The 16,900-nt window shown below is 41.4% G+C and overlaps 2 protein-coding genes across 6 annotated transcripts in view; one reads left to right on the top strand and one right to left on the bottom strand.

The window, feature by feature from the left end:
* The first annotated feature begins 4,205 nt into the window (after positions 1–4,205).
* LOC126536878 (uncharacterized) lies at positions 4,206–14,519 on the top strand. 2 transcript variants are annotated; one of them, XM_050183914.2, is made up of 7 exons: positions 4,206–4,879; positions 4,966–5,100; positions 5,175–5,258; positions 6,610–6,734; positions 7,607–7,652; positions 8,906–9,168; positions 13,519–14,519. In XM_050183914.2, the coding sequence occupies exons 1-7, from the start codon at positions 4,754–4,756 to the stop codon at positions 13,760–13,762; spliced, it is 1,023 nt and encodes a 340-aa protein (XP_050039871.1). In that variant the 5' UTR covers positions 4,206–4,753; the 3' UTR covers positions 13,763–14,519. The 2 variants fall into 2 exon arrangements, with proteins under 2 accessions (XP_050039871.1, XP_072143882.1); XM_072287781.1 differs by having other exon boundaries at positions 7,607–7,656; positions 8,889–9,168.
* A 1,307-nt stretch (positions 14,520–15,826) lies between these two features.
* The window catches only part of LOC126536869 (MBT domain-containing protein 1-like), a 50,070-nt gene continuing 48,996 nt past the window's right edge, over positions 15,827–16,900 (bottom strand). For 3 of the 4 annotated variants that reach the window (XM_055073586.2, XM_050183896.3, XM_050183898.3), the window contains one exon: positions 15,827–16,402. In XM_055073586.2, the coding sequence (XP_054929561.1) occupies positions 16,259–16,402 (144 nt within the window). In that variant the 3' untranslated portion in view covers positions 15,827–16,258. The remainder of the gene's footprint in view (positions 16,403–16,900) is intronic. The other variant, XM_050183899.3, reaches the window with a different exon arrangement.

Below are 16,900 nucleotides of genomic sequence, written 5' to 3'. Positions count from 1 at the left end.
GTTCATGACCATGAGCTACTTCTTAATTCATGCATGCATGCACACTCCTGAATATTTTTTAGCAAACAGGAACATGGCAGTTGCTAATGTGTGTTGCCCATTCTGTCGCCACTCCTTTGTTGCTTTCGGGCACCTTTGTCAGACGCAATCTTGAAGGGTTACACCACAAGTGCAGCATGGAAAGAAAAAGAAAGGAGCAACAGGCAGGGCACTGCTATCAGTGTTGCCGCAGCTGAGAGGAGACATTGTGTTTTCTCCGATGTTAATAAAATAAGTCCTTTTCAAAAACCTTTTTGGGGTATATAGTAATTGAGAGGCATTCACCTGTTCCAATGTGCCCTCAGGTTTGAAGAAGAGGTGTTGCAGGGCCCCTTTAAAAGTGCCTTTATAAGGAACATGTACTGTACTTGTAGATTTAATCTGAGATTGCTATGAAAAAAGATTAAACAACACTAAAAATGCCAGTCCCTATTGTCAGTGCTCGAGACACTTTACACAGCATGTAATCCCATAGCAACATTCTCACTTTGCCTGTTCTTGAAGCCTGGTAAATTCTGTAGTGATTTTATGTGTACAAAAATGTTGGGACAGTTCAAGGTTGTATGAGGTTAGGTTGATGTTGAGAAGAAGCATGAATAGCCACAATCAAATTGCCATGTCTGTATTCCTTTTTCACAGATGTCAATTTACCACTGTCATTGTCAACATTCAATGTATGACATGCAGTGGCAGTTAAGTAGAAGTGCGATTAACTATGCTGTTTAAGCTATGCATGTTTTGTTGTGAGAACTAGAGAGTAATTACATTTAAGAAAAGGGGGGGGGGGAGGCATAGGACAGCTCAATGAATTGCATACCTTAAAGCAGGATTTCTCGCCAGAAGCTTCCTCCAAAAGCTTTGCATTCTGCATTTAATGAGCTCCAGGGGGAGAAAGTTGTATTTTGTTAGCATCATTTTTATGTTGGAGTTGTAAAACTGTTGATAGGCCGTTGCCTTGTTTCCCAGGTAAAGGAGGTCACCATACTCTCTTTCATACACATCCATGATCAGCACCTGCGATAAGTTAGAGCCATAAAAATAGACCTAGTGTAAATTTCTTCTGCTTTTCTTTCTAAGCTGCTGGGTCACAAATGTGCTTTTGGAGTTGGCAAGCAAGAGCAAGCAATGAAACGTGCCACAGCATCTATGTAGTGATATTTAGGACATACTGTATTGGTCTGAATTGTGATTATCATTTGAAAAGAAAACAATAATTCTATTGGCAGAGAGCAGAAATAATGATGAATCAATTCTAGAATGAACAAACACCCCTGCGAAAAATAATTAAATTTCAAAGTCAGAAAGAAGGAGTGTCAATTCTGCAACAGGACAGTTGTTTCAAATCTTTCCACAGATTTCGTTTTTTCTTTTGCAAGAAATTACTACAGAAACACTGATCCTGTATATCTTGTGTAATGAAATATATGGAGCCCTAATGTAAGAATGAGGCAGGCAGAAACAATTTATGCTAACATCAATGAAGCACAGAAGATGGAAGCATATACAGGATGTCCCAACTATCATGGACTTAAGATTTTAAATTGGCAAATTCCATGTCGCTGCAAATTCACGTAGGCAGTTGGCAGATTCCACGTAGGACCAAGGTAATGTTGTTTGCTGCCGCTTGGAGATGCTCAGATTATTTTTTGCATTCCACACAATTATAATTAGTCTTAATTAAATATTAAACTTCTCAAATACTATAATTAGATGAAAATTGGTGAGCAACGTGAAGAACTCCCGATACAGCTTTGTGTTGCTCAATGCATGCTACATAAGAGTGTTTTTCCGAGTGTGAAAGAAACCCATGAATACACGCAAAGTGCCTTGAGCAGCCAGTTGCGCGGCAATTTTGCATGTATTCGCGGGCTTCTTTCACACTCAGAAAAACACTTATGTAGCATGTATTGAGCAACAAAAAGCTGTATCAGTTTTTTCATGTTGCTCTACAATTTTCTCATTGACACTTTTCATCTAATTATAATATTTGAGAGTTTATTAATCAATTAGGACTATAATTATGTTATTAGGCAGAATGCAAGAAATTATCCGAGTATATTGAAGCAATGATGGCAAACAATATTACCTTGGTTCTTTGCAGCCATGTAGCATTTGAATATTTTTAAATCTTGGTGCATCATAGTTGGGACACCATTTATATACTCGTGCATTAATAGCACTGAATCTTTTGTACAGTACTTCTTTGGCAGTCCATAGGCATGTGGATTGGTGAGGATGAGTCCATATTCCAGCTATACATGGCAGTACAAAGGATATGGACGCATATCGAAGCTTATGTGGACGGATCTACGGTATCATCAAGGAAGGGGCCCTCACCAAAACAAAGAAAACACAGTAAAACAAACACGTAAAAACATTGAGTTCAGTTTCATTTTTCAAAGGCGCCCAGTTGGTTCTAGTTGGATGTCATTGGAGCTTGGTATACCAAATGGTCCCAATTGTAAGTCGCTGGATGAGTAATCTCGTGAAAGAACAAGATAGTTTATAATAATAATATCATAAATTTAATGTGTTTCCAAATAAAATACATAAAATACCTTTGTATTTGTGGTGTGATCAATTTACAGAGGCATTTAGCTTTCTGTGAAGTTAAAAATCTCCCTTGAAACTTTACTAATTTCTCATTAACCACTGGCACCACTTGGCCTACCATATTTTGCTCACATATTGTAGCACCTGACATGTACCTGGTGCATAGTGAAGTGGTTAATGGTGCTTTTTTTTATTTTTTGTTTAAAGATCATTGAAGGGAAATGCCATGGTGTGTTAATGCATGAGTAAATTTCTCGAAAGGAGTTCCAAGTATATCAAGCTTAGGCAAGATATCATGTTGGTCCCAGTGAGTACAGTTAATTAGACCAGTTGGGTCCTGTAGTGCTCGAAAAACTGAATTGACCTGTTGAATTTTTCCAATGGGTGTCCCAAAACACAATGTGAAATATCCACTTTGTTCCAACTGGTTTGATGGTGGGGAGACTTGCAGTGCACTCGCTTTTGATACTTAAAGCGCAGCAATTAAAGTTGCTAATGACTATATGTGTGTCAGAATTCAGTGTCGGCATTAAAACCAGAATCTAATGTGCAATTTAGATGGTGTAGGAAATTAAAACCTTGCAGAAATATAGTTTTACACGGCCACTTCTGCATGGCTAAGAAAATCATTGAAAGTTATGTATGTTACGTTTCTCCATTTTTTCTTTTTTTGTTGCGATAGAAATTATATGGACACTCCAGGCGTATTTCTGTTGTCGCCGTTGTCGTGAGGTCCCGTATGAGTGAAAGCGTGAGGGTGAGCCGGCGAACGCGGTTCAATCTGGCGTGCGCGAGCGAGGAACGCGGCCCGGATGCATGCCCTCACCTGTGGCGCGCGAGGCGGGGGCGTGAGGCGAGGAAGAGTGCTTTCGACGTTTCGTTCTCGCTGAAGCGAGAGATTCATGAAGGTCAATTCACTTGCTGCTGCCGCGATTCCTCACTCCAGAATTTTCACAGCAAGTTTCCGCGCTCATCGAGCGAGATGTGTTCATATTTACATGTGTGCGCGTGACACCATGCTGGTTAATTTAGTTAAAACACGTTGACGGGCTAGTTGGTTTGAGTATAGAATGTGTAAGCGCGACTGAATAAGGACGTAGGAAGAAGCAGACACACAAATACAGCGCTGCAGCTCTGTGTGTCTGTTTCTTTCTACGTCCTCGTTGAGTCACGCTTACACATTCTATCATTGTTAATTTAGTTAGTAAGCGAATGTTTACAAGTTTATACGGGCGATAAGACTACTATCCTTACTTCGTACAGCTACTAATCAATGCTATATCGCAGTCTGCTTCCATCGCCTTTCGGGCGGAACTGCGATTTCTTTCATGCGTGAATATACTAAGAAGAAAAGACTGCATGGTCGTCTACTCATAAATATACCAGACAGACGGCATCTTTGACAACAAAGCTTGCGCACTCCCATTACCATATCTTCTCCGTGTGCTATGGCGTACTAATCAAATTACATGCCTAACAAATATACATGCACTCACGAATATTGCCCTTCACGCAATTGGCTAACAACTAACGCGTTTCTCTAAATACTGAGCAGGATATGTCATGAAGCAACGAAGTTCTAAACAGGTTGAAGAGAAATGACACTTACCCTATGCTGCCCGGTGCTCACAGATAGAACGCGATTAAACCGTCGATCTGTGCGCTTAGCTGAAGTGACGCATCTCACCCGACGTTTTTACGATGCTCCGTCGTGAGTTATTACAGTTATTACGTGTTCTTGTTATACATGTAATCAAATTTGTAGCGAATAAGCGGTTTTGTTACGTTGTGCGACAGCGCTCTTTTTGACGGTGTTCCAAACCGCTAGCAGACGATACTAAACGCTGCGCCTAAAAGGCTAAAACAACAATTTAATTTAACTGCATTTGTATAGGTCAAATTTTAATTTTTAAATGTTTTCTGCAGTATATACGGGATCTAGATGATATATACGAGTTAAATTAAGATGTTCATGAAGTTTTGTTCGTTTTTGTTGTCGCCATCGACATCATCGATATTAAGGATTGTTGGAGAAGAGCGCGGCAAATCGGACGCATCAGGGAGCTCAGGCACGCTCAGGCTCCTGTGTCCTTGTGTCGTGTTGCACGAAATCCGGCACCGGCACGCAGGTTTTCCTGGCATGCGTTGAGCGGCGTTCCCAATGGAAGCCGTGGCCAGGAATATATACCAGTTTTTTCACGTTATACTTGTCAAGGCGCATGATGAGCCTCTTTGGACTCGAAACTCGCTAGAGAGGAGCATTCAATGGGCCAAGTACTGTGAGAAGGTAGCACTTTTATTATAGACGTTATCTGTACAACAGAACGAGCGCTTGTGTTTTTTAAGCACTGCAGAATGTCGTTCCGCTTCCAGGTGCATCACGAAGCCATTTCAAAAGGCTACGCTAGTTACGTGGAGATGTTGCTCAAGGACATGAGTAGACTGACTCCCGATCGGAGAGTCGTGAGTTTCGATGATCTGAAACTTTCGTCTCAATTGCTAGTGGCGGTAAGTTTCGAGACGTTCGACCGCGGCAACTGGAAAGTGGAGAATAGTAAAACTGTCTTCTTTCTAAACCACAGGAACTTCTTCAGTGCCCTTTATTGAGAAAGGGAACTGTTCAGACCATACTGGAGTCTGAGCTGGCACAAGAGCCATGGTTAGAGGTACTGTACTACATGATTCTATCTACACAGTCGGAACCAATTTGACAGATAAGAGGGTGTGCTGCAGACAGTATAAAAAAGAACTAAAGTTAAAGCTTACTAGATTGTCAATTTCTCAGTTTGTGACACGTACTAGCCAGTATACTGATGATTTATAATGGTTTTAACGGCTTACGCTTCAGATTCATGCAATAATCCAGGCATTCTAATTGATTATTTTCACATTAGAGGTGAAAACAGACACTGTATACATGACTACGTTTACAAAGTCTTAGTGACATGACATCTCTCTTTCTCTCTCTCTCTCTTTTCTATTTAGCCTGGTGATGTCAGGCAGATGTAGTGTTACCAAAACAAATATCAGGGTAAACTATTGGATTCTTAGACAAAATTTAGGTAACAGCCATAGATGACCTTTGCTGCATCTTCTACCAACATGCATTTTCCTTGCCTGGAATAGGAAAAGAAAAGCCAATCATTCAGAAGCATTGCCTTTCTGATGGCCCTGTTAAGCCACTACAATGCATGAAGATGCACATGATTCTGGGGCAGTTGGTCAATAAAAGTCTACACATTTATCGATACAGTGTTTGGAAAAGGAGCATAGCTGTGAACTTTTGTTAATTTATTCAGCGGAACAGCACTACCTGATTAGAAAGTAATGCATCAGTAGTTAGCATATTAACTCAAAAACTCTTCAGTGATGAATTCATCAAATTTAGATTGGCCCCCCAGGTGTGGTAACATTGGGACATGTTACGTTAATATGACTCTTACGCTGCAATCTTCAGTCACATAGAATAAGTGATTACTTTAAGCATTCAGAGTTATAGGTGCTCTCATAATGTATGTAAGTGCCTACCATTGCTGCAAACATGCTGACACTTCTCATTTTCATCTCCTGAAGGTCACATTGCTTTTTAAATACTGTGTGATAAATGGTGTTACTGCACTTATGCAACTGTTAAGTTTTTCACGTTTATGAAGGCAGGTAGGAACTATTTTCTAACATTTAGAGTTGCTGTAGTGACAAAGTGAGGGTGCTGCATTCAGCTGCATGCATACGGCATTGCCATATAAACAATTAAATCTATTCTTCTGTTCTTTGAGATGCAATACACCAGCTACTACTGAGACTATTTATGGTGTAATGTGCATTACGCAGATATGATAGCTCATATTATACAAAGTAGATTTCTTTCTTTAGTGTCTCTTGCACCTGTTTCCTTCTGCTTAACAGTTGAGTCATGTGCTTAACTTCCTTTTGTTTTATTTGCTTATAATGTCAAGTTTCTCTAACCATAGGCTTCTGAAGTGTGGTGAGCTCATTTTAACTGTGATTGAATTTCAGGTGATGTGCGAGATTTTTGTGATCAACTCAATACTGAAGGATTTAGTTGAAGAAAAGGAAGACAACCAGCCTAAATGTGGTGGAGAGTCTGAAATGCTTACAGAAAAGCTGTTTGGACTTTCTGGGTAAGCAGAGAGCATACGCACTGAGTGGAGATTTCGTTGCACAACCAGCTGCGGGTTGTCAACCTCCATGGCGCAATGCGTTCTGCTGAGCGTAAGGGCGCAGGTTCAATTCCTATCCACCAAGGCCACATTTGACTGGCGGAAGAACACATAAGAATTTGTTATTAGGTTGATAGTGCGCACTGAGGGACCCTAGGTGTTCATAATTGATCCAAGGCACACCACTATAGCATATCATGTCACTGTGACAGTCGTATTGTCAAGTTTATGCTGAATGGAGTAGCTTTTAGTGGTCAGCTCCTTTCTGTTTTGTAAAGGAAGGTAAAATTGAATTGAACATTCAAAGCTCAGCTGTAGCTGTATAAATGGGAATGTCTCTTCAGTGTTTTTGGTTGAAATGTGTGTTACAGCACCATTTTACTGGGCAGAAGCTAGGGAGAAAAAGAGCCAAAATGGGGCTGAGGACCAAAGACTTGGACAGAAGTTACATACAGGTGTTGTTCAAACCATTGGCAATTTATACTGCACTCAAAATTTCAGATTTGAAGATGACAGCAATATGATATCATGTCTGCCAATGACAGACTGGTTAAACTGGAATAATGCTGCTATGGTGAGTTGATGGAAAAGTGCCACAGTAACTAGCGTCATTGCCTATCCCTTAATGTCCACAACTCGCTTCCAAAAAGTGTTATGGTCGTGTCTCAATGTCTGAGCAGACAGAGTTCATGAACGAAGCATTGAGAAATACTGGGCACAAATAATAATTGAGACCTTTGATTCACGAGAATTTTTGAGCATGAGCAAGTTTCATTTCATAGGAGTAATGTGGGGTACTCTGTTCATGAGCATAACTCTTATTTTCGTTTCAGAAATACTCTGGATATGCAAATAGACCTGTTAGCAAGAAAGTCACCTGTAGGTAGGCCCATCCTATTGGCATCATTTTGCATGATGATTAAGGCTAATTTGTGTCACAATTAACACTGATTACACTTGTCATTTCAAAGAGTAGCAGGCAGAAAGAAAGTGTGCATCTTACATCTTGTTTACTAGTTTAAAGGGACACTAAAGCGAAACAATAAATCAGTTTAGACTAATGAAGCACTGCTTGAGAAGCCTTCAGGCAGTCATTTAAAAAAAATAGTTTGATTATTAGATGAGAAAATGAAGGGCCAAGTATCAGCATTTGAATTTCGCGCCGAAACCCCAGCGCCGGTACGTCAGCGTGACGTCAGGGATTCCAAAGTATGTTTTCGCATTTGGGCCATGTTGGCTGAATAAAGGTTCCCGAAACTTGCCATGTTTAATATTTGGTTCCTTTAGAACACAATGTAGTCAATCTGTACCGCTATATATAATTAGTAGGCCCTACAAGAGGCCATCAAAATCCAAGACGTCACAGCCCCTAGGTGCGGGAACTTAAGTAGGCATCGCCACCCGTATTTCGTTCTTGCACTTTTTCTGGCTTACCAAACGTCTTATCATTGTAAGAGTGGCGTTTTTGGTGTTGTAGAATGGTAATTTACTGATGCAGAAGAAATCATTTTTCACTTTAGTGTCCTTTAACATCTCATGAGCTGTACCACAAAGGACCGAGATGTGTGCCTTTTGTACACTTGCACAAATTCAAAGTGCACTTGAGGTGGCTAGCTGTTGTGTTGAAATAATTTCGGAGTGAATATTTTAGTTAGTGCATATAGCACTGGCTTATTAATATATTAATACCTTTCCACATGACACTTAAGATGTACTGTGTCACGAAAAGGCATGGAAGCAAATGCAATTTTTTTGAAAAGTATTGACTTTTATTTTTGGCCTAAATGTGATGCCTTAAGAGGAGGCACAAAGTTTTGGTTAATACGAGTACCTACAATAATTTGTTTCCTGTCATTGCGCACGGTGGCGGCAGATGATAAAAAAATGTCAAACCAGGTAGGTGGTTTAGGATGCTCAGAACAAGGCTTCTCCAGTTTTCATAAAAGGCTGGTAGTTAATTTGTGAATAATTCATTTCAGCCTTAAATTTAATTCTATTTATGCACAGAAAACAGTGCAGTGAAGTTCACATTTTTTCTTGGAGTGAGGAATGAAACAATGTTTGACCAACTATTTTTATTATATACAAGGCGGCTGTTGTCCTAGCTGCGAAAAGTGTTCTCTTTTTCTCAGGAGACGTTGCTGAAGCTTGCCAGCTGTGAGGATGATAGGTACCGCGCACTGTCGTGTAGCACTGGCCTGTGGATTGCTCGAAGGCTTGCAGCTGGTGACAACTCGGTGTCAGCATCCGTGTGGATGCAAGAGAACGGGCTGCTGTGTAAGGCAGCCTGCCGAAGTCCAAGTCTCATGCAGTGCCTGTTACAGAGGCTGCAGGAGCATGCTGAAACCATGGAGCCCTGTTTCACTGCAGGTGCAGATGAATGGGTCCTGACAAGGTGAGTCTAGATTCAGTGCTGTGACACACTGTTCTGCTCTGCAGCCCTCCGTGTTCATCTCAGTTTCTGGAAACACTCGGCAAATATTTGTAAAAAATTCCCATGGACATGAAAATGAAGCGAGAGGGGTGGGGTGGTAGGGGTGTGTCATATTTTGCCCCTGAGCACACACCTTTTGTGGGATATCATCATCACATCTCACAAATACATTGTTTATTAACAACTATTTGCTTTTAAGTGTAGCACACAAGCAGTAGCAAACCTGGAACAGCAGAGACCAACAAGCAACAGATTGGTTTCATTTCACAGTGACTGTTACCGCATTTTTCCTTTTGCCGATTTTGCCTGAATAAACTCGCTTGAAGCAAGTACTCCTCTGGTGTCCTTTCACAATCAGAGTATTTTGAAGGGCGTGGTACTTGGTTGATAAGAAAAACTTTTTTGTAATCAATTTTTCGTAAAGCTTCACCTAGCATTTGTAAAACCGTAAAAGAAGCCCAAGTTCATAAACTTTATGGAAAATTGACAAGAGTTGGCAAGTATGTATTTGGTGCATGTCTACATTTACACACTGCTCTTCAGCATTACAATGATGCTGACATTCGCTCGCCTCAGTTTATGCACTAATATGTGTGATGTGTTCATACTCCTATGTACCTGTATGTACATGCATGTTTACTCCACGTTCCAGTGTACACATTTGGAGTAGCATTTCATGTGTGCGGTGAGGCTAACCTTTTCGTTAAAAGCCATCTATATCTCTTTGTAATGCAATTAAATGTGTGGACTTCGAAGAAACAAGCACATGGCTATGCTATTTGGACTCACAAAAGGTGGTTTAGCCTGTCATGGAGCTCTAGTATGTGAGTGGCATGTGCATATTTGCATTTGTGTTTGTGTGTGCAGTGAATCTCATGCTAGTTCTATAATTTGATTATGATTACTAATAAATGCTACCTTTCTCACGCAAATGTTACATGTGGTCTTATGTTACGAGTAGCACCACCACTGCGGTGTTGCCTTGTATTCAATAGATAACATTTGTGTACGTGTGTGTACAAACACTAACGCTTCCACAGTTCTTACTTTGCTGTGTTCGTGTGAATGTACATGTGGTTTTGTTTTATGAACTGGACCGTTCACACAACTAAGAGATTTTGTCATTTCTGAAAGCGTTTCCGATATTTTTCCCCCATCTTTGACGGGTTAGGCAGCTTGCAGGGTAAGGCACTAGACATTTTACACTAGTGCATACAAAAAATTATGGGCAGAATTGTAAGATGTTCAGTAGCTAGACATCATAAACAGCAAATTGATCCTTGTTACAGTTGTAGTGATGACATGCAGGTTACGAAACTTCTGAACTTACATGGTGATTTTTACTTATGCTTGTGTGTTGATGAGTATTCTACAGTCTCATAAGGAACTTGGCAAAGTTGTTGCATTGCTGTGTTGTTGACATCTTCGATCAGAGAAACTGTGTGGTGGGAATGTGACAAAGTTCACACAATGGAACAGTAGTCTATGCTCTGCTTTTCTGCCACTGCTACGCATGATGGTGGCGCCATCTGGCGGGTTGCTTTGTGACATGCTGCCTCTCCCAGTATGAGTGGAGGGAATGCGGCAGAGGGTTTTGTGTTGCAGGCAGTCAGTACAGTTGACAGAGTTTGTGCTAAATGTACCATTAGAGGGGCACTAAAGAGAAAAAGTTGAGGTGTTTTAGCAAATTACATTTCTACAATTCAAAACAGCCGCTCTTGAATTCTGAATTCTGGGGCTTTACGTGCCAAAACCACGATTTGATTATGAGGCACGCCGTAGTGGGCTAATTTTGCCCACCAGGGGATTTTTAACGTGCCCCCAATGCACGAGAAATGGGCGTTTTTGCATTTCGCCCCATCAAAATGCAGCCACCACGGCCGGAATTTAAACCACAACCTCGTGCTTAGCAGTGCAACACCATAGCCACTAAGCCACTACGGTGGGTAAAAACAGCCACTCTTATCATGAGAGGAGGCTTGGTGGGCCAGGAAAGATGCAAAAACAAAAGACAGGTGGAACCACTGCCTTGAAGTTTCCACATCACATCGCCGTGATGTCATAGATTTTGACTATTTTGAGTACATCTGCTCAGGTCAAGTCAATAAATGTGATTTACATTGTATTCTAATAGAGCCTAAAACTGAACTTAACAAGTTTCAGGATCCTTTACTGCACCAACAGCGGTCCAGATGCAAGAAAATTAGAGATGTGCGAATACCAAATAGTTAAACCTCAATATAATGGAATTTTCCAAAGTATTTAACTTTTCATAGCCTCTTGTCCAAGAACACCATGTATTTAGAACCTCAATATGACGAAGTGCGTTTGTATGCCATTTCAATATAACGAAATTTCACTGCCGCCTCAAAGGAACGCTGAGACAATAAATCCACGGACGCAGATAGTCAAATAATTGAATTACAAACGGCTGTTTGCCAACGCACCTTTCAAAACGCGCGCTGCGCAAAAAGAGCGACCGCCGAAGTGGAGCTGCATCATGTTCTGTATAAAGTCCAAGTGCCCATCGCGCCCCGCGCATTGGGTGCTTTAGGTGCGAGTAAAAGTGTGCGAGGATGAGAGAAGAAAGATGGTGGCTGCACGAGTGCCGCCTTCCAGCGCAAACAAAGGCAGAGAGGGGGAGGGGTGTGAGCTCGCGGTAGCGTGATCAAGCGTGCACGAGGATGCAGAGTGGGGGGGTAAGTTGACGCGCGTCTCGGCCATGGCTGTAAGCGTGGCTAAGCGCATATGGAGCCAAGCACCTTGCTTTACAAGTAATCTGCCATGCATGCAGAGTGGGCGTGCCGAGGCGGAGTGACACCATGGAAGCTCCCTTACCGTACGTTTAGTATTGGAGGTTGCGTGATCTCGAATTTCGGTGACTTGTTGGAGCGAGAGGCAGACGAAGCATTTGCTTCCCGCTGCCGGCGCTTTTCCTGATAGCGCCTTCCCAGTGCGGGCAACGCTATCAGCCACGGGGGCAAAGTACACGTGAAAGTGTGGCTGGCTTCGCTTAATTCATACTGCCAAGAAGATATCATCGACGTACGTGGCATGAAACTGCATTATTCGTCGCCAACTCCTAAATTTGTCAAAGTATAATTTTCTCATTCAGATTAGCTTTTTTCGATTGCCAGATAATTCGTAAAATTCTGCGGCCCCTTTCCGTCTAAGAAAAATAGATCGGCGAGTTATTTTCATAAAATGTCGAATATAAAGAAATTTCGAAATAACAATGCAAGTTGACGATTTTACTGACTTTGTTATATCGAGGTTTAACTGTAGTAGGTTTTGAATCGAACTGAATAAAGAAAAAAATTCAAATATCGGATCGAATATCAGAAAATTTTTCACAAAATTTAATGCTTACAAGAACATTTTGGCCAAGAAAATATGGTGCTGCGCATAGTCGGAAGTCTCCTAGCATTGCATAACAAGAATTTAGCAAGCTATCAGTAACATACTGAAATCAAGACATACAGCACGGTCTACTCTTATCAAAGGGAACACCAAATTAGTATGCCAGCATCGACTACAGCTCGGTTCTAGTATGTGAAGGTCTGGAAAATATTCTTTTTATCAATATAATAAAGTGCTTATTTTTTTCCTTTAAGCTAATGAATTAGTGACGCTGTTGTACTGAATACCAATGAAATTCTCAGTTTATTTATCCTATTTATTGCATCGAAAGTGTTCCTTTCCAATGTTTCTCCAAAGTGCAAAAGAGCTATTGCAACTTTACGGCAGGTGAAGTATAGCAAGGCCGATCTGCGCGACAGATGAAAGGACCGCGCATCATGTGACTTGCGTTGCCAGCACCGACAGTAAAGAGCAGGCGCCATCCGCCTCGTTTCATTGTCATGTTTGGCATGATTTGCCACATGTCAAAGATTCTACAATCTGCAGCGTCACGGCAAGTTCGCGTGGAGCATGTCAGTGCATATGTTGAACATTCGAGAAATCGAATAGTAGATATTCGATTTGCAAATCAAATCGTTTGAATGTTCACTATTCGATTCATTGATATTCGATATTCGCGCACCCATAAAAAAATACTTAAAAAACTTTGGCGTCACACTGATGTACCTGCAGTGGTATTTTAAAAAAAAAGGGTGACTCTGATGTTCATTTTCTCTCCATATAATCAATCGATTACCACAAAATTAATGTTTTTCAACAATACTGTATCAGCATAAACTTGATTAAGTGTTCCTCTTGAGAGACCCTTAAATGGCTGTTTGCCATAATGGTGCATTTATCCAGCCTTGCACACTCCATGATGCTACAGATATGAATGTTTGTTTTCTGCAGGAACAGCCCTGCGATTGCCTGGGACTGGAAGCGCGTTGCCGAAGTCTGGACTGCACTGAAACAAATGGCAGATGGTGCTTCATCATCATCATCAGTAGTTACAGCTTTTCTGAAGCAAGCACGAAGAGGATCACGTGGGGACTTTTGGGATGATCTTCTTTTCTACTGTGAACCTTCTCGTAACCGGTGTCATAACACAAGAAAGCCTGTAGTCGTTAACCCATCTGCCAAGAGTGGTTCCTGACTGCGCGACTGTTGCTATTAAATGTAGAATTTTTATGCAGGCGGCGTGGGCATAACATTAAGCAAGCACGAGCTATTCACCACATTTAAAGTAGAATAGTGACACGTATAGCACGTTTATGCGGCACGGCTATACCAATATCTTGTAGAAAAAGCTATGGCCGCTACATTAACTCCATTTTTCAATCTACACTGAATAGGCATGCACACATTTAGTGTAGAGAAAAAGCCCGCTGAAAGCACTGCAACGCCATGCCAGGTCACCTCAATGCGACACATCAGTGTATTGTTGAAAGGCAAGCATCAGTTGATGTTGCGGATTGGGACATTATTGTGCTCTGTGTCCCCAACTGTTTTCAATCTGCAGTCGTGATAATTAACCAAGATGGCAGGATGACTGACGAAACCTTAGTTCTGGAAGTACGTCAAGAAGTTCATTTTGTATTGCCAATGTGATTATTAAGAAGCTGTTTGAGTACTGCTTCTGCTTCTCATTTGTCAGTTTTGAGAGATGTGCCATTGAGAGATGTGCAAAAACTTAGTGCTAGATTTTATGTATTGCATGCATGCACTCAGCTTTGTAGATCTTTGCATGACCAACCTGAACTTATAAAGAAGTTGTTTTCAAAATGTTTTCAATGAAGGTTACAATTTTAGAGAAACATTCTTCATTAATCCATTTTTCTGTTAAAATTTTGTGCATTCTTTTGTCTAGTTTGTTTTATGTAAAGATGTTATTAAAGAATTACATGACCTCATCTCTTTTGCATTACAAACAACTTTCAGTCTACGGCATGGCCACATGCTATTTCCTTTGGGTACTGCGACCAAGGGCCACCTTTTGCAAAAATTCTTTTCTTTACCCATTCTCCTCAGCCTACATTGGCTGCCATGCTTATAGCTGAACTCAAACATTGAATGTGATGAGTAACATGAACAGAGTCGAAGAAGCTGCATTTTGATGAAGTGAGTCTCATGAGTACAGCTCTCTCATCTTTTTGGCGAAATGAGTCCTTACAATCCTTTCTTTTGTGTGTGTGCAAGTTCTTAGAGATTCAGTTTGCATTACTGAGGAGGAATCTGCAGGGGCATTAAGAACACTCGGCACATGAAGCTGAAATCTGTGACCTTCCTCAACCTCGCAGTGGAAGCTTAAAAGGGCCCTGAAATACTTTTCTAACTAATCATAGAATGATATCACTATTACATTCTCACCTCACAAATGTCCTGCCACAAAAATTTTTCGCATCTTTCAAGCACAAGCAAGTGTAAACATAGTTACTGGGTTTTCGAGCAGCTTTCTCTCTCATTTCCACTAGCGCACTGAAAGCTACACAGGGGAGGCAGCAAGGGGACACAAAGGAGCAATGCTTTGCTGGCCCCACCCAAAGGGTGAACGTCCCGGCAACAAGATTTACGGCAAGACGGCTCGTGGCAGCACCCCATGGTGACCGCGGCATCTAGGCTACACTTTCCATATTGAAGCCCATGTGCAACTGTTGTGTATAACTTGAAAACTGGCCCAGGAGCTTGTGCTAATGTCTTGTGTAGACTGGCAGTGAAAAGATGAAATGGTTTTTCTGTCTTTTTGAGACCACAGGCATATATATATTTTTCATTTATTTCACTCAAATGAGCAATAATTGTATTGCTGAGAATGTTCTCATGATCACAAGATCAGCCGATAGCTATTGTGGGCTCCGCTGCTCAAACAACGTGGCATGACGGCATCGCAAAAGAGAGAGCAAGCAACATTTCACTATTCTTGACACACAACTGTAAATTCTCTGCTGCATGCAGTGCAATAATATTTAGCTAATATCTCGTGTTCACAGGAGCCTCGTTAACAGATTGTAAATGTTTTCTGCTTCAGAGCCCTCTTAATTGCTTTCCTACATGCAAACAGCACTTGCATAAGGTTCCTATTCAAGGTATATATTTGCGCATGCAGAATAAAACCAATTTATGGCAGTCGGCACTCGACCTGTCTTCTTCCTTTCTCGTCTATGTTTCTAACGCTATTTTCTTCGATGCAATGTTGGCAAGAAAACGGAGCATAAAATCATTTGTTTCAAAAGGCTCATTTTATTTGCAAATAGGTTTCCTCTGTGAAACTTGGACGTGGACAGCTTCACAACCAGCACTGTGCATCTGTGACACTGCACTTAAAGAATGTACACACAGAGGAGACAGTAGGCAGAGAAAAGAAAGGGGGAAAAAGGCTGCCTGCTTGGTAGCATTCAGCAAATGAGAGAAACACGATGGGAAGTGATGCATGATTTTTCTGCACATTATGAATTGCACTCAACTCTAGAACACAGGTGTAAATGGCAGCACATGACATGTGCAACCAAACAATCGTCTTTGATGCAAAATCAAAATTATAGGAAAAAGCAATGTCTTAAAGGTATAGTGGGAGTGGGGATTGTCTTCTGACCTCGGTTCGGCAACCCCCTTGTGGGCTAAAGAAAGTGGCAGGCCTCTCCTTCGGGAAGTTTCAATTGAGACAGTCTTTACCCCTGAACTCTGCCTTGAGTTGCTGAATCAGGTCGAAGATCTTGAGCGAAGGCCCCACCTTCATGTCGGTTAGGGCCATGACAGATTCTTTGGTCAGCTCCAGGAGTTTCGCTCCGTCAACCTTCTGCAGGCAAAGAGGTCACAGGCATGGCAAGGTGTTATGGGTCATGTACACCGAGATGGCCCTAAAAAAACTTTTTTTTTGCAGATGTATGCAATCTGAGCAACTGATACATCAAAGAGAGCGACGCTGTATGAGCGGGTTCCCACACCTTTTGGAAGCACTAGGGCTCTGTCTGCTGGTTTTTCTTACTGTGCCACCAGCTTTCACTGCTGTAGCCGTACAAACACCTGGCTGACCTTCAACATGGAACCAGTAAAACACAATGTGAGCAATAAAAATTACGGATTACTGGCGAGAAACACCATGCAAATAAGTTGTCATCCGTTTGAATGAGGTGTATTGTAAGGCAACTTTTATTTTGTAATGACTGATAATTATGTTTCAAAGCAAGAATTTGTGACTCTGGCTGTTAGTTGACTAACATTTGATACCGAGTATGTCGCCACACGAAATTGGCTGTCGAACTCCCCTTAAAGGGCCTCATCAAGCCACATAGCA

Source organism: Dermacentor andersoni, chromosome 4 (genome assembly GCF_023375885.2).
Source record: "Dermacentor andersoni chromosome 4, qqDerAnde1_hic_scaffold, whole genome shotgun sequence".
Taxonomy (NCBI): Eukaryota; Metazoa; Arthropoda; class Arachnida; order Ixodida; family Ixodidae; genus Dermacentor; species Dermacentor andersoni.
Note: the sequence above shows the minus strand (reverse complement) of the source record. Positions and strands in the feature narration are given on the sequence as shown.

Excerpts from the sequence above, each read along its gene's own strand:
- LOC126536878 (XM_072287781.1), top strand. The coding sequence starts at position 4,754 with ATGGAAGCCGTGGCCAGGAATATATACCAGTTTTTTCACGTTATACTT. Across the intron at positions 4,880-4,965 it reads GGGCCAAGTACTGTGAGAAG|GTGCATCACGAAGCCATTTC; the intron begins GTAGCACTTTTA and ends TTCCGCTTCCAG. Across the intron at positions 5,259-6,609 it reads CACAAGAGCCATGGTTAGAG|GTGATGTGCGAGATTTTTGT; the intron begins GTACTGTACTAC and ends ATTGAATTTCAG.